This window comes from Lathamus discolor, chromosome 3, assembly GCF_037157495.1.
Source record: "Lathamus discolor isolate bLatDis1 chromosome 3, bLatDis1.hap1, whole genome shotgun sequence".
In the NCBI taxonomy this organism is placed as follows: domain Eukaryota; kingdom Metazoa; phylum Chordata; class Aves; order Psittaciformes; family Psittacidae; genus Lathamus; species Lathamus discolor.
The window spans coordinates 6,993,447-7,017,966 of record NC_088886.1 but is presented as its reverse complement, the minus strand read 5'-3'; the positions used below and the strand labels follow the sequence as shown (position 1 = coordinate 7,017,966).

Sequence of the window (24,520 nt, the reverse complement as noted above, 5' to 3'; positions counted from 1 at the left end):
GCACTTGCCACATGTTAGTGGAATGTCTCCTGCACAAACCCACATCAGATGATCCTGCGGGAGCAGCAGTGCTGACTTCAAAATGTGAAAGCCACAGAAGTTCATATTCTGACTGAGGATTAAATTGGACTTTATACAGACCAAAAACACACGAACACAACAACAGACACTGTTCAGGGCCCAGAAGTTAAAGCAAGGTCTTGTCTACTCTGGAGATTAACAGTCTTGTATCTGGAAATATCTCAATGCTTTCCAAACCTCTCTTAGCCTCACACACCTTTGGCTGCATCAGATTTAAAGTTCAGCTCTCCGTGCTGATGATCAGCAGCTGAGTTTCCAAAATGTAAGTGCCTTCCAGCTTGGTGAGGCTTTTCTGCCTCAGAGATAAGAAGAAAAACTGTCTCAGCAGGTACTAAAATATTACAGTGCCCCTTACAAGACCTTCCTGCTGTTGCTAGCAGAAGGGAACAGTGCACTGCTCCCTCTCCTCCTTGTAGCAGCTGCTGTTGCATACGGGAAGCGCGGCAGCACTTTGGGTTTTGACAGTTCATCCAGTATCCTTGGAGCACAGCCCTGACAAGATATTAGAACATTGTGGAGGGATTCTTTGGAATGATTCAAGGGAAAATTGAAGCAGACTTCAAACTTTGCCAGCAACAGAAATTGTATATGCATAGCAACCCTCTGCCATATTTATTGCTTCCTCTCTCCCGCACAGTAGCTGCTAGATCACTGCATAAACTACTGGAAGTAATTAAGAGGAAGGAATTGAGCGTCCCTGTGCATCAGGCAGAAGGAGGATTCATCCTGTGTTGAGGATGAGAGGAAAGTCACTCAGATGACTCAGCTGTCAGGATGTCTTCCTAATTGCCATGGTATTTAAAGAGGAGAAACGTGCAGCTCTCAAACATGATTCTGCCAAAAGTGGTATGAAAATGAGAGTCTCAGAACAGACGAGTGCCTGACAATGAGAGCTCTGGAGAAAGAAGAAAATTCTCTGACCAGGACTTTGCAGAGATTTCAGGTGACTCAATGCAAAATCAGCATGAATTGTGAAAATTAACTAGCTCCTCTGTGTTTTACTTTATACGTGCCCAAAGCAGAACAACATATAGACTGAGTGAGCTGCAGGTTTTATTTACATAAGGATCTGATTGCCAGGTTCATTCTTATGCAAAGCAAAAGAGAGAAAGGTCTTTGAGCAGGCATTTTAAAAAAACAGATCTAAAAATAACATTCTGGTTTGGCTTTCCTTGTAAAAGGCCTGAGATTACTTGCCCTTGTTTCTTCCTTCAGCAGGCACAATGAAACACAAGAACCAGACTGAGGAAACCCCTGCAATTTCCATTGACTTCAAACTGGAGATGAGTTTGCTCAGAATTGCAACGTAACTGACCCCAGCTCAGTAGCAGTAAGATGGAAACAAGAAACTAGTGTCTGTTTCTGATTCTCAACTGAAAGCTTACACACCTCCACCCAAAACCTTCCACTGTATTGCTCTGAATGCGTAGTATTTTTCCCCCATACATGCCGTCCTGTGAAGCTTTGAAAGCTTTTCTTATTTTAGTACCGTATTTCCAGGTCCTTCCTTGAAGCTATTGTTGTTGCTCAAACCACATCTTTTTGAAGCTGTAAAAACAAATGTGTGTGCTGTACTGGACTAATGCCAGAAGGCATGACCTAGCAAAGTCATTCCTGGTAGAGAGCTGACCCCTCTGGAGTTGAAGCAAATTGGTGACCTCTGAAAGGCAGAAGATCAGGTGCCCTTGTGAAAAACATCCATACCTGACTAAATGAGGGCAAGCACATCTGCATGTAATATTATCTGTTCAGTTAAAAAGTCAGAGGTGACTTCTTGATCAAAAGGGCTACCTCCATTGAATACCTTTGGGCATTTAATGCTTTTCAAAAGCAAACCACTGTTTTTTAAATAGCAGCCACACTGAGAGCAGCATGAGACCTTGCATGTTGTTATAAAACCGAGCAAAACCACATCTCCAACCCAGAAAGTGCCATGAAGACTCCTAGAATCACAGAATGGCTCAGGTTGGAAGGGACCTTAAAGCTCATACTGTTCCAACCCCCTGCCATGGGCAGGGACACCTTCCACTAGACCAGGTTGCTCAAACATTTTGTGTTTTATGTAAGAACACTTTGTGTTTTATAAAGGGAGTCTTAAGTCACTCTTAGCATACATCCATATTCATAATTCATATCCTTGTTCCTATCTGGCTATCTCCAAAACCCCATTTCTTCCTCCAACAGGCAGTACACACAAAGTAGTACACAGCAGAAGGCAATTCTGGGATAACGGTAGAATTCCTCTTTCCCTGGGGCTTTTCTTCTTTTTTAATTGTTATGCCTCAGGAGAATGGAGTAGGAAATCTCACCGTCATTGCTTCATTGCAAACACTTCTGCTCATTTTGAAAAGCCACATTTCAGTGTAGAGTAAAAACTCAGTAATGAGCAGCTGAAATAAGATCTTGAGAGCAAAACTGTTCCTTTCTAAAGCTCTTAGTGAAGCACTTATGATTAAATCTAATATGAGACCCTGAAGTCCTTACTGGTAGAAAAGACTGTTTGGGAATTTGCTGTTCTCCTACATAAAAAGAAAACAAGTGCACCCAGGAGTAAATCTTTGTAGCCAGAAACAGCCAGACACACCGCAGTGCAGGCTTCCAGAACATCTGCTCTACAAACCTCATTATCCCTTGTTGCGCAGATGCAAAAGCCATCTGAAATGTTAGCACCTGACACATAGAGATAATTTTAAGTCCCTTTAAAATGGACTTTCAATAACCAAAACAAAACAGGAACTCCATAAAGAAGTATTTCTGTAAGCTGATGCTCATTGTGCAAGTTAAACAATTCCAGGTCATTCCAGTATCAGGTAAGTCACATTCCCACAGCTGTCCCATAGTGAGGGTCTACTCTCACCGCTATTTCAACTCCGTTCTTAGTGGAAAGACATGAAACCGTGGTACTACAATCTGCTACAATGCAGCCAGTTCTTCAGGGATTTGGCAGCTCCTTTTGAGTACAGAGTGTGACAACTTCATTTAGTCTTAACCTACAGTAGAAATGCCCTAGTCCTAAAACTCTAGATAAGAACTTCATTTCCAGAAGGAAATGTTAAATTGAGCTCACCTTTTAATAGCTACAAGGGCACTGGTCCAGCTAGTGGTGACCCTTTTATTTGCAGATTCCTTCCTGAGAACAAATGGCATGTGAAATTTGAGAGAAGTTTGAAATGGTTTATTTATACAAAGAAATGTATATAAATGAGGCTGAGATATGTGGCTGTACAACAGCAGACAGCTTAAATCATTTAAGAAACAGTACCCACAAATCTCTTCCCCCAAGTGAAGACATCTTTCTCTTTGTCTCTCAGGAACTCTATTTCAACTCATTGCTCTTGGATTTTCACTAGCAGTCAAGTGGCAAGCTGCCAAGTAACTCACAGTTGGCTGGAAGCATGGTCACCTAAAAGCTAATTGATGCCACAAAACTTCCCTCCAGGATGCCATCTGGGTTGCATTCAATATTCTTACCGGATTCAAAAGTCCATCCCCCTAAACTTGAAAGCTTCTCTTGACCAAATGCCAACTTGCTGATTTTGTTTGCAAGCATACACATTTAACTAAATAGCAATACCAAGCTCCTATTCCACTCTTTTGACCATATATCGACTGCCCTACTATGCAAAAATAGAGATAAACCATTTCCCCCATCCCACAAGTCGGTAACTTGGGAAAATCAGAGCTGAAGAACCTTGTCAATGACAACTTAGAAAGGCACCAATATAAAATAAAACCTATTTTACAGCAAGACCCTGCCCCTGCCTGAATAAATGGCCCACATTTTAATAGAGCTAAGTACCCTGCACCTCTTGATGGCCATAATAAGACTTCTTGCTTTCATGTTTAAAAATAGGGCATTTACTGAATAACCTGAATATCACTTTGGTGGCCTATCTGCCCCACTAATAGTCAGATGGGTAAGGTAAGCATTTTTGTTTTCCTAATGCTACTTACTGCAACACAAAAACACCTCACTGACACACAGCTGCACCCTTCCACTTCTCTGCATTGACAGCAATAGTTTTCTGTATGCAAAGCCAGTTCTACAGGAAATAGCAACAATCAATCAGTGCAGAGGTCTCCTGCTTCCCTGTGGTGTATCTGCTGCTTGGCAAGTTTTAGTAACTGTGTTGTCACCCCATCAGACTTGGTCATGAGGGGGAAAGCCACTCACCTTCACAGCATGACACCTGAGATCCAGCTAAGTGTCATCTGATGCTTGGAGTTATTCACGCCCCAAAAACTGGCGAGATCTACGCGCTGCAGAACACACCATCACAATTATTGCCAGCAATGTGAGACTAACTAACAGACCTGGGTGCAAACAGCTCTTCATTTTCAGATGAGGACTTCCTCTGATGACACCTGAGGTTAAGTTTACAGTTTCTCTGGGTGAGGAAGGGACAGCCTGCCACAGAGCCTGTTGAAACAGGGATGTTTTGTCAAGCTTTCAGCCTGCCCTTCCCATCATGTCCTCTTTCTGCCCTTTACAGGTTTGTCCACATTGGGCATATTTTCTCACCAGGCATCACGCAAGCTGCATTAATGAAAACCACAAAGCTCAGGCATGGCTGAGATCCATCTCCCTCACCAGACCTTGCACAGGGAGGTCATTCTCAGCCCTGGTGACATTTTATTTCTCTATAGATTTCCTTTGTCTTCCAGTCTCTGAGCCTAATCAGGCAAGCTTACACTATAAGGTCTGTACACAGGGAGGCACGTTTCCAGTGGGGAACTGGACATAACTGTCCAAAGCACATGAATCACCCTTTAGCAAGGCTGGCTCTCACCTGCATGTTCCCCCAGAACACAGGCCCTGAATGCTGACCCCAGAGGGGCTGCATGAAGCCTTCATGAACAAGGATACTTGCAAGAGCAGCACGATTTCACTTTACAGCCGCCTCCCTACAAGAACTTTGTAACACAATAGATTCAGCAGGACTGAATCACATCTGGAGGAGAGACAGCATGCTGGCAAACACAAAGGCAGATTATTTGACTCACCCAGCCATAATACTGTTTGAACAAAAGTCCAAGCTGGAAAAAACTCGTCAAAACAAATCTCCATCAAGTTCATACACTTACAAACAAAAGCACATCAGAGATAGAAATGTAGTGCCTACACATCTGGCAATTCTTCCTGGCCATTCTCTGCAGTCAAACTGAAACTCTAACACACTGGAAGTGGCTTAGTATCTATACATTACAAGAAAATCCTATTAACATCAGCTGAGAAATGGGTACTGAAAAAGCAGGATGTAAGTTACAATACTGACGTAACAGAATTAGAGAGGTTTACAGTGACTCACTAAATACTCACACAGCAACAATAAACTCACTTTGAACTCACCAAGAGTTCTGCTCCGCAGTCATAGTAGCCTGCAGCGTAGCAGAAGGAAACGCCTCTCCACATGGCTCAGGGCTGGGCTTTTTTTGTTTTGGTTTTTTGTCAGTTGAGTATATTGCACTATATCCAAACCAGAACAAGAACTTCAGTTTTTCCACAAGGAAGTGGATTACAGCAATAACATTGAGACTTTCCAAGCCATATTCATACCAGGAAAAAGACTGTTGGGCAGGACAAGGACCATCAACTGTGGATGCTCAACCCAAGCGGTGGTAGAGGCACAGCCTGCCCATCACTTTGTTGGGCTGAAAAATGCTGCTCATTTCCCTCGGTTCCATCCCTGCTGTGACAGATCAGGCTGCAACTTTCGCCACAAACCTGCTTTAGCTGTAGGAATAACACACAAGCTGTTGGGAGTGAGTTCAGCCCCTTCCACAGAAGACGAAAGCAGTAAATGCTGACTAAGCAGCGTACCAGCAGGTAAGGGGGCTATTTTACAATGTCCAAATTGAAAGTAAGATCATTCTTTAACTAGGGATACTACAAACTAAAATAAGCCTGTGATTGATCTTCGTTTCAAGCAGGTCACTGGAGAACACAGGCAAAAGAAGTGCTGGATACAGACCAAACAAATAGTCAATAAAATATGGATGGTTTCTATTTTCATGGCTTGCCTGTGGCAAGTCCTCACACAATGATGTAACTGGGGGATGCACGAGATCAGGAAGTAAATGAAACTGTACTTTCTTCTCCCAGACAGAATCACAGTTAACCCTCACTTGGAACAAAACAGTGGTCCAAGCCCAGGAACGGCTGCCCCCACATCGAGTCTACTCTGCACATAACTGGGTGGGAACTGACAACTTGGCTGTGATGAAGAAGCAGTCAACAAACATAGAATGACAGAATCATAGAACAGTTAAGGTTGGAAAGGACTTTCAGATCATCTAGGTCCAGTCCCCCAGCAAGCCTGCTCTTCTTCCTGCACACCACTGGTCCTGTCTGCAGTACTGCAGATATGTAACAAATGATACAATCACAAAGCACACATTACAAACCAGGATCAGACCTTGATTTTCTGTAGGTCCACAATGATGCTCCATGAACTTCTAGCGGCTAAAAGAAAACAGGGCAATACCCTAATGAAAACTGCTGCAGAAAACAAAACAGGACTGAAACCATTGAGTTTGAAAGGTTCCTCATTGTCAGCTGTGATTGTTTTTAACTGTGGAGGACAAAAGATCTCTTGAAACATCACTTAAAATGTGATGGTTTATCCAGCGTATTCCCCTGACAACATTGCTCCCCTGACCATTATCTCACAAGGCTCACCTCAGGAGATAAAACCTACCTGATGAGAAACTGCCTGGATGGGAGATGGTGACCCTGAGCAAACCAGAGGAGCCTTTGCCAGCATGGCGATATGGGTCCAGCCCCACAAGCACACCAAGGCCAACCAGGGCTCTTCTCTCAGGGCTCTTCTCTCAGCAGAACCTCACAAACCCATCTCCTTTCACCCTTTCTAGGCCCACAGCAGCAGATTTTCCAGCTAGGAGACATCAATCTCACAGAGCTATGCCAGCAGGAGTGAGGTCAGGCCATGCTATGAAGCTACAGGGCCAAGCTGTTAGTCAGCAACCTGAAATAACAGATCAGCATTTCCTCAGAGGCTTCTGCAGCACAAGATCAGGCTGAGTATTCACACAGACAATATGTTTTCTTTCATCAAATTTCAACAACCGGGAACAGGGCTATCCACAGATTAAAGTAATAAGGAAACCCCACCAAATGCCACAATGATCTTCCTCAAATCCTGAGATACCCATCGCTTAATAATTTGATTTCTGACCCTTCAGAATGAAATTAAATCTTCCATCTTCCATTTAATACCCAGTTCTCTCTCTCATACACACAGAGCACTAACAGGTATGAATCTTCTCCTTCTCATCATGAGATTTTATCCAATATAAGACAGTGAAACCTGCATCATCCTTGTGTATCAAACCGCTGGAAAAATCTCTGTTATCATAAAAGCAGAGGAAAAAACAACCAACACAGTAACAGATGATCCCAACTGATTACTGCAAAAATTGACATTTACACATAGCCTTTCTCTATGTAAAGGTCAAGCTGATGCACCAAAAGCTTCATCCACAGGAAATTCACTCCCAAACAGCTCAAGGAGAGATGACACCAGCTTCCAGGTGTATCACAGTCACAGCCTTAGTTTTTAAAAGAAAAACATTAGGGAATTCTGGTTTGTTGTTCTAGGCCTCACCGCGCTTGTTCCTTCCCTCAGGAAATTAATCCCACAAGACTTCAGTAAAAACAAATAGCAGGGAGAAAAACACTACAGCAAGATTCTGCCCTAAACCATTGCATATGTTTCTAATGCCACATTCAAACTCACACTCCCCCATGGGGGCTAAACAGGTCCCGCACTTGGCTGCCTTCCTCCCCCCTCTGTGGTTTTCACTGCCAAAGAAGCATCTTTTTTTGCACTGTAAAATCAACCCTGTAATGTGATAGTGAAGCCTGCATAACACAGTACAGGACAGAAACCTGTTAGTAACAAAAATCACTGCTCAACCTTTATATTATGGACAACCCACTGACAGCTATCCAGCTTGCATTGAGAAGGAAAGAAAACACTCTTCTAAAAGGATATTTTGGTTTCAAGTTTTCTTGAAACACTCCTACAGTGTGCTGAGCAGGCAGAGATGAAGCTGCCAGGGCAACAGCCCTGTAAGCCAAGGACCCTGTAAACCCCTGCACAAACCTGACTCTTTGCTGCAGGAACACACCATTTCTCATGGTGCAGAATATCTCAGTCCTGACCTCAAAAGCTGGAGGATGAGAACTGCTCAGTGACAAGTGATGGCTTTTGTTCTGTGAGCTCACATCTTCTGGGTTACCCTCTGCCAATCATATGCCCAACAATGTGGTACACAACTGCCCTGAACTGAGTTGGAGTCAACAGTAGGCAGGCGTGAAGCTCCACGTCACCTCCAGCCTCTCCAGCACTGCCACCCCAGCAGCCTCCACCTGGATTTCAGTCTCCAAGTTTAAAAACACTGTAAATGACCTAAACAGATGTGGGCAGGGTGAACTTAGCAGATTCCAGCCAGCTGAAATACAGCATTTGTGCAGGAGCTGTTAATCCTTTCTTCAAGTATTTGCACAAAATAAGGCTGGCAGCATTCACATGATTGTGTGCATAATCAAATGGGAAGAAACGCCCGCTGCTCTCAGCCAAGCTTTGCAGATTCTCCTTCAATGCCTGAGCAAGAGAAGGTGTTAACAAAGGCTTTGTGCATGGACAGGCACTCTGTGAAACAGGGCCATGAGAATGAATGGCTAAACTCATGCTGAAAGACTTGAGGAAAATGATTCCAGCAAGGCAATGAGATGCTGCATGCAAGCCTGGGAAAGGCTCCACATCACTCAGGCACATGGTGATCCACAACCATAAAGAAACATTAACTATGTAATTTATCATTCCCCTCTAGAGGAGGGTGCCTGGATTTCTAGCGCAGGCACCCTGATCTCTCCCCTGCTCTGCACTCACACTCTTTGAAGTGCCATGCCATGATCAGAGGCCCTCCAGCCCCGAACTGGACGGATGTGATTCTTTTCAGCACCTGCCAAGGCAGCTCCTTAATCCTCATTTCACTTCAGGGATCAACACGCACTGGCACCTTGGGCAAACATACATAACACATTATTTTAGAAAAAATAGGACAGGAATCTGTGCTAAAGAGCTCTTGTGTAAAGGGGAACAGAAATCATCCACCAAAGAGCAATTCCTTGAAGGAAAGCCTGCAATTTTAACACACCAATGTTATCCTGGGAGATTGTTCCAGAGCTTCCCTCTGAAACTCATTATTTATCACCCACCAAAGAATTGTGCCCACATAGGCTGCCCCTTCAAAAGTGTATTACAAGCCCAATGGGATTACCCAGTAGTACCCAGCTAATTTAAACGCTACCTGTTATTGCCACCGAGTTAAAGATGAAGCCCTACTTACCAAGCCAGCAGAAATGGATGTTGTTGCACAAACCTAAGAGTTGTGCAATCTAAATTGTATCTTTATTGCTTTACGCAAGAGAGGAAGAAGGAAAAGAGAGGTAGCAATAAAACAAATAATAGCAAATTAAACTTCCCCAGTCATCTTGGTTCTTACCAGAACAAGGATATATTACAGCTTATCAAGGCAAGGGTGTACTGGTGATAAATTACTTCAATAGCCAGTGCTCAGATAACAGCGAGGTGTGAGCATGGAGGTAACGGAGGTCTGGAGAGATGTTGTCTCCACATGAAACGGAAAGAGCCTCTTTAGCAATGAACAACATCTGTCAAGTGCAGTCTCAAAATGGGGACAGTGATGACTCCCTGTGTACAGGCTGTGCTCTGTTATTCTTCAGGGTATGTTAGAATGTACAAGAATCACTCTTAGCTTTCAAGTTGAATGTTCAAAAAGAGAAGCATCCCAAAACCTCAGACACATTTTGGAAGTCAATCTTTGCTATAGCATATTTGTTGTCACTGACCGATTTGCTTTTTCTACTTTTTCAGGCATAAAACACAGAGATTAGAATCACAGAATCATAGAATAGTTAGGGCTGGAAAGGACCTCAAGATCATCCAGTTCCAACCCCTCTGCCATGGGCAGGGACACCTCACACTAAACCATCCCACCCAAGGTTTCATCCAACCTGGCTTTGAACACCACCAGGGATGGAGCATTCACAGCTTCCCTGGGCAGCCCATTCCAGTGCCTCACCACCCTAACAGGAAAGAATTTCTTCCTTATATCCAATCCAAACTTCCCCTGTTTAAGTTTTAACCCGTTACCCCTTGTCCTGTCACTACAGTCCCTAATGAAGAGTCCCTCTCCAGCATCCTTATAGGCCCCCTTCAGATACTGGAAGGATGCTACAAGGTCTAAGAAGAAAGAAGTCCATGTTGAAAAGCAAAACAAATACCATGTCCCCCCTCAGGCACCTGTATTTTGTGTCTCTGATCCTAAATACAGGAAGTGATGCATGTGAAGTATTTCACGTACTTAACCCAACACTAACATGGCAGGTGGGTTGGAACTGGATGATCTTAAGGTCCTTTCCAACCCTAACTATTCTATGATTCTATTTCGAAACAGTGAGGTCTCTCAACACTGAGATTTATCAAAACGTTTAATAGTTGGACTCAATGATCCTAAAGGTCTTCTCCCACCTAAATGATCCCATGATTTTGCAAACTCTGTGGCAGAGAACAAGAAATTGGGGACATTCTTCATGAGTCACTTATGTTCACGATGAGTTGCTGAATCACTCTACAGCCTTGGGCAAAGGATAACTTCTCTAAGCATCAGTTTTCAAATCCATAAGATAATATTTAGCTCACTTATATGGTGAAGATTTATAGAAAGCTAAACTGCTAACCAGCCACTGGATGACAAATGTGTAATCGGCATAACACAGCTACACCAACAAGAATAGAACCACTCGGTTACAGGGACTGGGAGTGTATTTCTTGGCCTATATCAGTCAACACTGACATTGGGTATCAAAGAAACTGGGGCATTTCTCACTGTTTATAAGTAGCTGCATAGACTCAATTGTGATTCAGGGTAAGAAGTCTACAGGAACAGTTGTAAGTTTACATTTGACATTCTCAGTGCATTTCTCCTGCTATTGCTGATTTTTATGCTCTTAACTACTCCCTGGATCACACAGAATAGCATCATATCTGGACAGAATAGGTCCAGTAAATCCAGCAAGATTTACTAATATACAATCACTGCTAAATCAGCAAACCAAGCAGCTAGTATCATAGGAGAACCACGCATCACATCTGGAAGGATACCTACAACCTTACTCATCTAGATCAGGAGTACCCAGATGAGTAAGGTTTTTCTAGACCAGAAAAAGCCTGAAAAGCCACCAAAGAAATTAACTGTATTAGATTTATACATGGAAAGCAAAGATGGACAGAAAACCTCTACTGGGTAATGCACAGCTGAACAAAGACTTGGGATCAAAAGAAAATTCTAATTCACCCTTTGAAATGAAGCAAAATACCACCTCAATGTACATCATACTACACATTACCTCTCTAGGAAGGCAGTTTGGGCCGAAACAAGGCCAGTTAAAATAGAAACTAAAGTTAAAACCTGGAATCGAAGCAGTTATCTAAAGGAGGTAAAAGTACAGTTAAGAGTTTACTGCCTGTTGTACATGCTCATTTCTTCAACACTTATTTTTTTAAAGTGATAAATCTATGCTATAGGCTACTCAGAAAGGGAGAGAAGGCTACAATGACATAACATTTCAAGTTTAACCAAAATCAAGAGGAAACTTCCATCCATTTCAATGGATCCTAAACATACTCTTTTTCTCCCCTCTTTCAGTGTTTTGCAAGCAAAAGAAATTACCCCCACGGAAGCTACAGAAACCATGCTAGAACTCCAGAGAAGATAAAGAAACTTACAGCAGGCAAAACTCTCACCCCGGATGGACAAGATTGTGCAGCATAGATATAATTTGAAGTCTAGTTCATCAATCTTTAAAAAGTAATCACAGCACAGAGAGTGGTTGCCAAAAAGAGCCCCTCTGGTTCTGCAAGTGCAGGACTGTGCTCTGGCTGCCATGGAAACAGAGTCCCTGACTGCTCTGGTCCTGGTACAGTGCCACACACACTCTCAAGCATTTAATCAATACTAATAATGCAAAACTAATATTGATGTATCAAAACCAGGATGCCTAAGGAAAAAAAAATAACAATAAAGCTCACTTTATATGGCTGCAGCCCAAAGGCTACTACTAGCCTTACTCTAAGCCAACTCTAAATCCCGTTCTCTCCTGGTTTCTGACACTTGCTCTTGGCATTAACTGTAAGGCCTTAGCTTAGACTGAAGAAAAGCCAGGAAACCTGGAGGAACAACTGAAATACTTCCACTAGTCCAACAGGTACCTCTGCAGTAAGCAACATGGTTACGTGTATTGAGCACTGTGCTGGTAGGTAGGAGACCTCATTTCTTGGCTCTGCTGCTGACAACTTGTACGATCATGAGTCACCTGGGGCCAGCTCCCACCTGCAGAAGAGCTGTAACAATATTCATCCACCTCTTCATGAGGAGCAACGCACAGGGCTGCCAGATCAGCCTCAGCTCTGGGGAAGGAGCCGCAGCCCTTGGCAAGAACAGAACCACAGTCTACCAGAGCATCATTGCTAGGGCACGACACAGAGTCTACCTCACCCTGAGAGACCATCAGAGACAGAGCTGACATCCCTGCTTCAAAAATCTTCTGGCTTCTCTTAAGTTAAAATCTAGCTTTTGAATATGTTTCACCTTGGAAGGGTTTAGTTTTATTTTTCAATTAGCTTACAGCATTACTGTAACTTTTAATCAGTTTGTTACCTCTTATTGGTATTTCAGACAGAATTCTTCCACAGAGCAGAAAATCTGCATTAATTTTATCACAGGGCCTTTTAGCCCCTTCCCCTCCCTTGTGGCTATCTAAATATTAATAATTTTAACAGGAAATAGAGAGTTAGGAAAAACACACTCAGCATTTTTAACACTTCCCACACACGCACCGTAAAATAATGTAGGCTTCCCTTTGGCTAGAACCAGCTGTCTGCACTGGAAGCAGAGCACTCAGGAGCAGGCAGTCTGCTTTGCTAGCAAGGACATGCCACTGCTTAAGAAAATAAGCAGCAACACAAACCTTCATCCCCATCACTCAAACTCAGCTTTACTGATTTGTTTTCCTGGGCAAAGGAAAGAAAGAAAAAATTGACATCTTAAGGCATTTTATAAGGCAGACAATCACAGAATGGCTTGGCCTGGAAGGGACCTTAAAGACCACCTAGATTCAACCTGCCACAGGCAGGGACACCTTCCACTAGAGCAGCTTGCTCCAAGCCCCTGTGTCCAACCTGGCCTTGAGCACTGCCAGGGATGGGGCAGCCACAGCTTCTCTGGGCACCCTGTGCCAGCACCTCAGCACCCTCACAGGGAAGAATTTCCACCTAAGGTCTCATCTCAATCTCCCTCTGTCAGTTTAAAGCCATTCCCCCTTGTCCTGTCACTACATTTCCTTGTAAAAAGTCCCTCTCCAGATTTCTTGTAGTCCCTTTTAGGTACTGGCAGACTGTGATGAGGTCTGTCCGGAGCCCTCTCTTCTCAAGGCTGAACAGCCCAGCTCTCTCACACTGCCATCACAGGAGAGGTTCTCCAGCCCCATGCTGCATCACTTTCCTGTAATGACATAGAAAAGCAAGAGCTGAGCAGCAATGTGCTTTGGGAACATCTCTGAAATTACCAAGGAAAAGCTGCAGGTAAATGGGAAAGCTGTAGATAGGAAAAGGGCATCAGAAAAGCAACACTAGAAGGACCAGCAGAACTTCACACCAAACCAGGTCTACCACTCGTGTCTCTAATACAACATCACGCTCTCTGAGGCACACCAAGGACATGGTACATTTGCCAGTGAATTAAGAAAGCTGGTGCCATTAAGAAAGCAAGCAGAAACAAAAGCTGCATGTCTGCTCTATTAGAAGCAGCTAAGAAAATCAATAATTGTCAGACATTTTCAGGCCTTACAGAGCATTTAATGGTCCTTCAGGTGGACAATGGAGTCAAGAAGACTCATTATTTCTAGCACTGGCAATCTCTTAAGCCTAGATAAATGTGTTCACCAGCATATTACACTTGGTTCCTTCAGCCTCATGGTTGTAACTTGTTATTTGAATTATTCTCTAAACATTTTCTGATTAATATTAAATTATCCCAAGTATCTTCCACTCTAAGATGAGCCAGTAAGAAATCACACTCCAAAGCTGTGCTAGTCCTGAGTCTGTAACACCGCAGCAGACAAAACAGAACTGGTCTACACTGACCTTTTTTATCTCTTTATACGTTAAGATGCTCTGGATGAAGTTTGCCTCCTTTGGCTCAAAATGTAGAATGTGTTTCTGTGCTTTGGAAGGAATGCTCTGAGCTCTTGGACAAACCAACCAAGCCACTGTCAGGTTTGACTGCACTTTCATAATCTCCCTCTTCAACTTAATCATTTTCAATCTTCCCATTCTCCTCGACCTCAGGAAAGTTTTTCAGATCACGGCTTGTTCCTGTACCTGTATCTAGGGCAATCCATGTGCTTTGTTCCTATTAGCACAGCAGCACTCCCTAAAATATAGTCCCCCTTCCTCTGTAGCCATAATGCCCCCGGTGGCTATCCTATGCATCCTGGTTCCCTCTTCTGTCTTTTTAGTGGTCCTATTCCAAGTCTCTCTTTCTGAAACCATGAGCAGGAACAAGAGAAAAACACCACCTCCTGGAAAGTAGTTTGTATCTCAAGATAACAGAATTCCTCAAGTGAATGTACCAGGAAATGGGGAAGTGGAGAAGGACATGCTTCCCACATGTACATAATGTTCGATTTTCTACATAAAGGAGGCAGCACAGGAAAGATAACTTGCATATTTTGGGGGTTTGGGTTATTTTTCTCATAACAGACAATGAGAATATAATGAAAAAAAAAGGAAGATAAGCAAATAACATTCACTGTGGAACACAAGAGATCAGTAAATTGTTTTTGAGCCGCGCTTGCACACGAACACGGTACAGACCAGGACAGGCAGGCAACAGGCACACAGGCAAGCAATTGTGCTGCCTCTCTGCACCACACTTCCCAGTGCTCCCAGTTTTGGGATGCGCAAAGCTGGTCACACAACCCAGCTAAACTCTCACTGACATAATCAAGAGCATATTGACCATGTGTATGCCAAGGAAACCCAAAACTCTCCTCATGGCAATGTGCACATATTGAAGACACACAGGTATCACACAGGCATCTCCAGAGTAATATGCAGCCATCACTCAGCACAGAGAATATTGGCTTAACACTGAACAGGAAGAAAAATTGGACCAACAGGTAAGGAAGGACAAAAAATATGTACAGAATGTATGTGACTGCCTGCTGTCTCACCTTGCCATGCCCCAAAACCTGCAAATCATTACACTCCTGGATTTCAAAGCCACTTAGGCCATGTTTAACCCTTCACACATCCAGATTTTATTTCTCAAATAGACTTTTGATATATTTTTATTCCCAAATTCCAGCCCTAGTGAAATTTGTACTGAAAAGCAAGGAGAATTATCAGGCTACCTCCTGGACTTCTGCATAGGAGTCAAACTGCAGATTCTTTATGGAGAAAGCCAGTGTGAGAACAGGAGTCTGCATCCTTCTGGATAGATAGCAAGGGAAGCGTGCCTCAGCTATACAGTCACATAGTGTGGCCCCAAGGCAGGGCAAGGGCTGAGGCAGGGGGAATTCTGTGGATGCCATGTGTTTATCCTGAATTCTAGATACCTAGGAACAGTCTTTGAAACAGTAACTCCCTGCAGCCTGCACCTCCTATCTGAGGCAGCCTCAGTCCTGGCCGGTAAGACATACCCTTATGAACAGTACTGGCCAGAAAGCAACACCACAGAAAGGATCCCAATACAAAGATAGGAAATGGAGCTTTAAAAAGAGCAGCAGTCATTCTGCATTTGGCTGTGTCCCCCTGCAGGCAGGTATTACAAAGCTGAAGTGGTCTTGAAGCTGGTGCTGCATTTCAGCGAACTGGGTAAGCTTCTTACAGTTGCTTTCTGCAACTATACTCTTTGCCACATTTCAGGATGGGTTAAGATGACGTGAACCCTATTTGCAGCAGGAAAATAAAATGCTATGAACCACAACCATCTCTTGTTTTGTGTCAAATACATTGTGTCTGGTTGCAGTTTGCAAGTTCTTCCCTGCTTTCTGCTAGCTTCGGTAGCAAGCAAGAAACTCGCAAAATAGGGCAAAAAGTCTCCCAGAACCACTTCCCCACCAAAGCAGCTCCAGGACTTTCCATTGGGGGCAACATATCACACAGCAGCAGGCACCCTGGGCACACAGTTTGTGGGCACTGAGGCTGACCTGGCCCTGCAGCCTCCACCTATCCTGAGAGAGACACAGAACAAAACCCAGCATCCCACATCCTGAGTATCTCAGCAAGGAGTGATCTTTTGCCAAAACACTGTGCTTCAGAAAATGGACATTTTCCCCACTATAAAAATAGCTTTGGTGCTTTGTAATGCTGCTGCTATACCGTTAAGGAAATGTCTCGATGACTGGGTATCTACAAACATTCTCTGAAATGGGTTATATAATTGAGTCTTGATGTTCCACAGTTTCCTGAGAGGAAAAGGCATCACTTGCCTGTACATGGAAGGAGTAAAATACATCTAAAAAATCACGTTCAGAATTACCCTGGAGCCCTCTCCCCATTCTGTGGATCACATACAGTGAAGATCATAATTGTCCAAGCTGTAAACTGCGACTGAGTTTTCATCTTGTCAGGCCTACACAGACAGGATTGAGCTCAAGCAAATAATTTTGTGTTGGGCAGACTCAATAGTCTTACACAGATTTAAACTCTGTAATAGCTACCCAACATTCCTAATTCCAGAGCTTAAGACTTTTATTTCCCCAGCAGCCCAGGCACTGGAACTTTCACAATTTTTCTCTTGGGTGCTCTTTTAGTAGATACACAGGAACATTTTAAGGAATTTCTCTACTCCTTTTTTTCTTTTATCTCCTATAAAATGCTGTAGCTTTCTGAAAATGAGACAGAAAAAAGGCATCTTCATATTTAAGCAATCTGCATACAGCTTTACCTACTTCCACCACGCACACAATTAGCATCTCCTCCTCTCTTAAAGCTTCATGAGCCACCTAGTAGCCTCCTTTGCTACAGTTCTTTTGCTACCAGTTTCCTTTTACTTCTTGTAAGGCAGTAACTTTATTCACACTTACTTGCTACCTACATCTATTTGGTTCTCTTTTTTCCACCTCTGCTCAAAAGGCAAGGTACTTTCTACAGTCCCTATTTTCCTGCTCTTCCCTAAATCCTCAGCACTTTGTCTTCATACTGCAAGAACCATGTATTTTTTTCTGGTGGCTCCTTGACTTTTTTAAACACCACCATTATTAAAAGGACTTGCTAACATTGAAATATGCAACATGAAATACACACGATATGCAGGACAGAAACTTGCTCAAATGAGGAGGACCTCAGAGAGACAAGAAGTTTCAACTCTAAAGATGCTTCTTGGAGTATGCTAAAATTGTGAAGATAATTTAAATTGAACACAGTGACAGACAGTCTAGTCTGTATTGCAGTGGGTATCTTACAGAAACAACCAATGCATGATAATCATAGAATCATAGAATAGTTAGGGCTGGAAAGGACCTCAAGATAATCCAGTTCTAATCCCCCTGCCATGGACAGGGACACCTCACACTAAACCAATCCCACCCAAGGTTTCATCCAACCCGGCCTTGAACACCACCAGGGATGGAGCACTCACAACTCCCCTGGGCTACCGATTCCAGTGCCTCACCACCCTAACAGGAAAGAATTTCCTCCTTATATCCAAACTTCCCCTGTTTAAGTTTTAACCCGTTACCCCTTGTCCTGTCACTACAGTCCCTGATGAAAAGTCCCTCCCCAGCATCCCTATAGGCCCCCTTCAGATACTGGAAGGCTGCTATGAGGTCTCCACGCAGCCTTCTCTTCTCCAGGCTGAACAGCCCCAACTTCCTCAGCCTGGCTTCATACGGGAGGTGCTCCAGTCCCCTGATCATCCTCGTGGCCTCCTCTGGACTTGTTCCAGCAGTTCCATGTCCTTTTTATGTTGAGGACACCAGAACTGCACACAATGCTCCAGGTGAGGTCTCACAAGAGCAGAGTAGAGGGGCAGAATCACCTCTTTCGACCTGCTGGTCACGCTCCTTTTGATGCGGCCCAGGATACGGTTGGTTTCTGGGCTGTGAGCGCACACTGAAGCCGGCTCATGTTCATTTTCTCATCGACCAGCACCCCCAAGTCCTTCTCTGCAGGGCCGCTCTGAATCTCTTCTTTGCCCAGTCTGTAGCTGTGCCTGGGATAATCCAAATAGTGTGAGCAACAAATCCCATTTCTCTCCCGCTTGCTGTCACAAGTGAACCATGTGCACAGAGAGCTCGTCAATTCTGCCTTCATCAGCAACATCAGTTAAAGTTAAGAAATGTGTTACACACCTTTTATTCTTGGAAGAAAACCCAACTGGATTCCTTTCATTTCATTCATTTCTCACAAGTAAAACCTCTGAAGTCGACTGCTACACGACAAGAATTTGGCTCCATAATACATAAGAAGGTTACTGAGCAACCTAGGATAAATTCAACACACCTTATGAACCAGTACTGAGTAAATCTGGTTTAAGTAAGAGCTGAGATCATTACCTTTTCATGCTTCAGTTCCTATGTTTGCCAATTAACATATTAACATCATCCTATGGCAGATAACTTGAACTACCAACCACAATGGAGAGATATTACTGAATGGAAAGCAAATTCCAAGGGGATGATAGAGGACGACTACTGCAATGTTCTTCTTACGAGTCTAAAACTCCTTTAAAAACAGCCAACATTATACCAGCAAAGCTTCAGGGGTGGGGTGGAAACAAACCAAAAATGCTAAAATATAACCAAAATGTCAGTCTTGCATAAAGATGGCTTCTAGTGAGAAGCACACACGGCACTGCCAGAAAAACCACCTCCTTCCAGAAGTATATTGGAGACTCTTGGTTACAAAATCTTCCAGTGTATACAGACCGTGTAGGCCAAGCTTGTTTCAGAAACCAATCATTAACACAGATGAAGACCATACTGTCTCTTCGAAAGCAAGGGAGGATAAACATAGGCAGCAGTGAGCTATTACAAATATGCTATCAACCCTGGACAAAGGTATCAGCAAGTAATTCCAGGATTTATCAGGGCCCGTATCAGTATTCATTACCAGCAGGCTATTTGCATGTTCTTTTCCCTCTCCGTCACCACTCCAGCCGAGTTTTTCAGAACAGTTTCTTCTACTGCATATGTTCATAAAATAGTTTTTAAATACATATCTGTTTATTACTGCAGTGATAACCGAGGTGGTTTCTAGAAACAAGAACACATGGAATGTATTCTTTCACCCAGTGAGTAGAACTCTGAACATCACATATGCTGAAAGACGGTATGTATTTTTAAAAGAAAACTATGTTCAGAACAATGTAAGCAAGAAAAATGTGTGAAAAATGCAATTCAAGTGTCTTTCAGACTGCTTGGAGAAGCAACTGCAAAGTCAACAAATATATGAACTAAATTAGGAATCCGTGAGTAATTTCGGTACTATGCTCCCCAATGAATAATAAATGCCAAGTTCAGATTAAAGGGAAGAACTCTTCTTGATGTCTTCACATCGAAAAATTCTTTTTCCTAACATCTCAAAAGTTACCTCTCTACCACAATCTAGCATTATATGCCTACTACTCCCAAACCCAACAACTATAAACTCCCCTCTGAAATAAAACTAAATAAGATGCAATTCTCCATCTAACCATTCTAACACAGCACAATACACACAAAGCTGATATTCACCAGGATGTTGTTTTACACTCTCTGACACAATGCTTAGAGGGTGGAACACAAGGAAAAGGGAAAGATAAAAAGCAGCCCAGCGAGACCCATTAACTGCTGCTAGGTAAGGAGTGCAGGCCAAAAACCTACTCTTCAGTGTGGAATGCGAGATGAAGAATCTGTTCCTCAAGATGCTACTCCTGAAACAGCAGCTCCCAAAGCACAGCCCATAGGTCACCTGCAGCTCACCAAGCCTTTGTACAACGGCCCAAAGGGACTTCTAAAAAGCCAGCTTCAAGAACACTATTGTCAGCCTGCTCAGGGGTTGCCAGTGCTCCCCTCAGATTAGTGCCTTTCTGGAAACTCGTAAGCTCTGAGGAAACATGCCCCGTTATGAACGAGTCCAAGCAAGTTCTCAGCTCAGCTTCGCCGAGTCTTTTGTAATTTGAAATGTTCCAAACCTAATTTGCTTCTAACTACTGCCAATGTAATTCCTGCATAAACCACTTCTGTATCTGAATTAAGAAACACTGCTAGCTCCCCAGATCACAAACTTAGGCACATATAAAGCCTGCCAAGACCTCTGAGTATAAAAGCACCAGATATAGATGTTATGCTTTACGTTACAACATTGAGACATTCCCCATGAGCAGGAGGTTTGGGAATCCCTGCCCTCTTGACACTGATCTACTCAAACTTCACTCTGAGAAGACAGACAGATTTACCAGTGAAGCTGTTAACAGGATCGTCACACACATAACCAGTGACTGTTCTTGATACATCCCTTCTGTCTATGAACTTTGAAGAGTTGATTCCACAAATTATAACCTGATGCACATTCAGCACCTGTAATCCTACAGAGATAATTCAAGATATGTGGTACTTGCTATAGTATTTGCAACTCAAAGAAATTTCTCTTTTAAGATTTAGGCCTCCATAACACCCTTTACAGATGCTTCTTCTCACACTGCAGTTGACACAAATTCTCTTAGGATGGCAGAAGCTGTGAGCAAAATAACAAAGAGCTAACAAGACAACCCTACAAACTACCCAAAGTTTACTGGGTGCCAGTCACGCACACCAGGCGCACAGTACAGGAGAAGGCAGGACTGCTACCTGCTCAGGATCAGAAGTACAAATCTTGCCCTCTCTTCCCCAACACTACCAGGGAATCAGTCAGTGTTACACGACTGACACTGCCGAGCAGGGCTCCTCGTTCACCTCCCTTCGCACCGTCACAGCAAGCACACATTTAACCGCAAAGCTCACGCCACCTGCACACCGTGTAGGACGCCTGTAAGTAGGAAGCGGCTCACGCCAGCACCTGTCACTAGCCCGGAGCACGGCCTTCCCGGGGTTCTCCACCACTCCCCGTTCCCCAGGACACAAACCGCGCCGCTCCCTCCGGAGTTCCGAGCACAAGCGTGGCCGGAGGCGAGGGCGGAAGCTCCCGGTGCCCGCGGCCGGCAACAAGGAGCCGCTACCCGCGGGGCGGGGCGTGCCCCGCGGCGGGCCCGGCGCCTCGTCACCGATCGGCTGCTCCCGGCAGCCAATCGGCGCAGGAGCCGGGCACGGCGCGACTTCATTCATTCATTCATTCATAAAACAGAGGTGCAGCGCTGGTAAGAAGTGCGCCCATCCCGGTCTCGGCCCCCCGCCCCACCGCGCGGTGCACGGACACTCACGGCAATCCGCCTCGTCGCTGTTATCCGAGCAGTCGTCGTCCTCGTCGCATTTCCAGATGGCGGGGATGCACCGCTCGTTCCGGCACTGGAACTGGTCCTCCTCGCACTCCTTGACGGCTCCTGCGAGACACGGGGCCGCGCCTGGGTCAGCGGGGCGCGCTCCCGCGGCGGGGACAGCCCGGGGCAGCCTCGCCGCCCGGTCCCGGCCGCACATAAGCCGGGCCGGGAGCCACTGGGCTCGGGTGGGGGCTGGGGTAGGGCTCGGTGTGGGGCTGAGAGAGACGCGCTTCCGCGGGAGACCAGCGGTGATGCCTAAGATGCTTTGTGCAGGGATAACGGGGACCATTCCCGTGCTTCCCGGCATCGTTTGAAAGGCAGGGCGGGGGAAAAGGAGCCTGGGAATAGAAGATGCTTAAACCCGAAATGCAAAAGACAAAGACAAATTATAAAGCACAATGATGCTGGGATCTCCCGCGCGTCCGGTACTGGGGCAGAACGCAGAGATACCTGGGGACGCTGGGGGGAACGGACACCGGCGCCGGCCCGGGAAAAGGGAACTGACCCAAGTGAAGTTGAGGGCGGGGGCGGATACGCGGGGACAGACACACGGAGCAAATCTGCTTTGCGGACGCACGGTGCAGCGGGGCTCTGCCGAGGCACAAATCTCCTCAGAAGGGGATTAAAGGTGGCAGCTCCTGTCACCAGCGGCAGCCTTGCTTCCGCGCGATGAAGAGCGTGCCCGGCCCCGGCAGGTCGCAAGCCCCGACGGTGCCCGGGCCCTCGCCGGGTCCCAGCCCTCCCGTGGGGCACCGCACCGCGCTGTGGGGCGGCTGGGGCAAGGCAGGACGCTCATCCCCTCCCCGGGAGCAGCGAGGCGAAGCCGCCGGGGCTCGCCGGACCCACCTTTGCCTTGGTGCACGTTGATCAGCAGCAGCGGCAGCAGCTGGAGGAGCAGCAGCCGGCTGAGCGCTGCCCGGCACATGGTGCTCGCTCGCTCCCTCGGTGGCAGCGCCGTGTGCGGGGTGCGCGCAGCCCGCGCGCCGCTCGCCGCCCCGTGCCGACTGCGCGGCCGGCGCCGCCCCCCGCCCCGCCGCGCGCCGCCGCGCCGTGACGCGCCCCGCTGGGCGGGCCCCGCGCGCCGCCGCTCGGCTCGGCTCGGCTCGGCTCGGCTCGACTCGGCCCCGGCCGCCGCTTGGCGCTGCCGCCTCCGGGAGCACGCCGCCGGCTCGGCGCTGCCGGGGTCACCTGCGGGCGCCCCGCGCCGGGAGGCGTCCCTACACGGCCCCTCGGGCGGGTGGCCAAAGGGCCCCCGGAGAGCGGCGCAGGCCAGGCCCCTGAAAGGAGCTCCGGCTCGGGCGGATGGGCCTGCCCCGCTCCCATCAGGTGCGCAGGGTCCTGAGGTCCCCTCTGCTGTCCCAGCTGCAGCGACACAGAGCTGGGTTGTTCAGTCTGGAGAAGAGATGGCCCCGGGGAGACCTTAGAGCAGCTCCCAGTGCCTAAAGCTGTCAACGAGAAACCTGGAGAGGGGCTTTGGACAACGACAGGTTGTGATAGGACAAGGAGGAATGGTTTTAAACTGCCAGAGGGAAAACTGAGATTAGATCTCAGGCAGAAGTTCTTCCCTGTGGGTGTGCTGAGGCGCTGGCACAGGGTGCCCAGAGAAGCTGTGGCTGCCCCATCCCTGGCAGTGTTCAAGGCCAGGTTGGACACAGGGGCTTGGAGCAAGCTGCTCCAGTGGAAGGGGTCCCTGCCCGTGGCAGGGGTTGGAACTGGATGAGTTTTAACATTGCTTCCAACCCAGATCATTCTGTGATTTTATGACAGTGTCATTTGTGATCCTAATTTTAATATGTCAATTAAACACATGGCCTGGAGGCACAAATTGTGTGCTCTCCTCGTTAATTTGCATCTCCCATTGAGGGATTTCATTATGACCGTACTGATGCGGTCACCTCCACTTAATTTTCTTCAAATCAGTAAAATGAGTATGGAGTATGGGAAGGGTGCAACGTCCCTTCACAGCAGCTGCTCACCCTTGCTGCGACTCAAACACAGGAGCCTGGATCAGCACCTACAGGGGAAATGCTTCAGGCTGTTGGGGGCCATGTTTATCACTCTGGTTGCACAGCGCTGATGAGGAAGCGGGTCACTGTCTTTAATTAACACTGCGGTGTTGTTCATCGAGTCAGGATTAGGAGAATTTCAGTAATCTTATTATGAAAAGGTATTTTTCAGAAGCAACTTGAATCTAACATCACAACAGGATTAACGTGATTGTGTGTGGAATGTTAAAATAAATCAAGCACTAATTTTACATAGCCCAATGTATACAACTTTCCTATTTCAAAGCCTGAAATGTCATTGGCTTCAGAACTGCTTCTCCGCTGTTTAAAAATGCACCTATACCTTTAACAGAATTTTTGCAAGTCATTAGGCAGTAGTGTCACTAATGCGTTTGAACCATGTGAAGAGAAGAGCTAATCATTGAGCTATTTCACTAGCAGCTTTTAGACTATTAACAATTTATTCAAGCCTTTTTGAACAACTTTTCAGCATGCAAAATGTAGTGCGTGTTTGTGTTGGCTGGCTCGATGTGATAGATTGCAATAATTGCTGAAAGCAAATGAGGTATTTATAATGCATTAGGTCAAATTTCTTTCTTAAATGTGCCAAAACACAGTTTCATAGTGCTGCTGTAATTCCTGGCCTCATACTTCTCTTTCTTAAAGTAGTTTAAATTGGAAGTGACTCCAAAGACAGTAACTAAGTTACCTGGTACAAGACAGGTGGGTGCACACAGCATCAGTCACAGCAGCCTTTTGCTGTCACAGTTCTGTTTCATTAAATAAAAACCCCAAACAGGTATTTAGGCCTGATGCCTCTCAAAGGAAACAACATTAAGAGGCTTTTTTTTTTTGGATGAATT

The 24,520-nt window shown here is 45.5% G+C and overlaps 1 protein-coding gene across 3 annotated transcripts in view; it reads right to left on the bottom strand.

Moving 5' to 3' along the window:
- Positions 1-22,650, bottom strand: part of LRP8 (LDL receptor related protein 8) — a 197,112-nt gene extending 174,462 nt beyond the window's left edge. For 2 of the 3 annotated variants that reach the window (XM_065673311.1, XM_065673312.1), the window contains exons 1-2: positions 22,498-22,650; positions 21,595-21,714 (exon numbers count right to left, since the gene is read on the bottom strand). In XM_065673311.1, the coding sequence (XP_065529383.1) occupies positions 21,595-21,714; positions 22,498-22,576 (199 nt within the window). In that variant the 5' untranslated portion in view covers positions 22,577-22,650. Of the gene's footprint in view, positions 1-5,085; positions 5,159-21,594; positions 21,715-22,497 lie in introns of those variants that run through there. The other variant, XM_065673313.1, reaches the window with a different exon arrangement.
- Between the last annotated feature and the right edge of the window lie 1,870 nt (positions 22,651-24,520).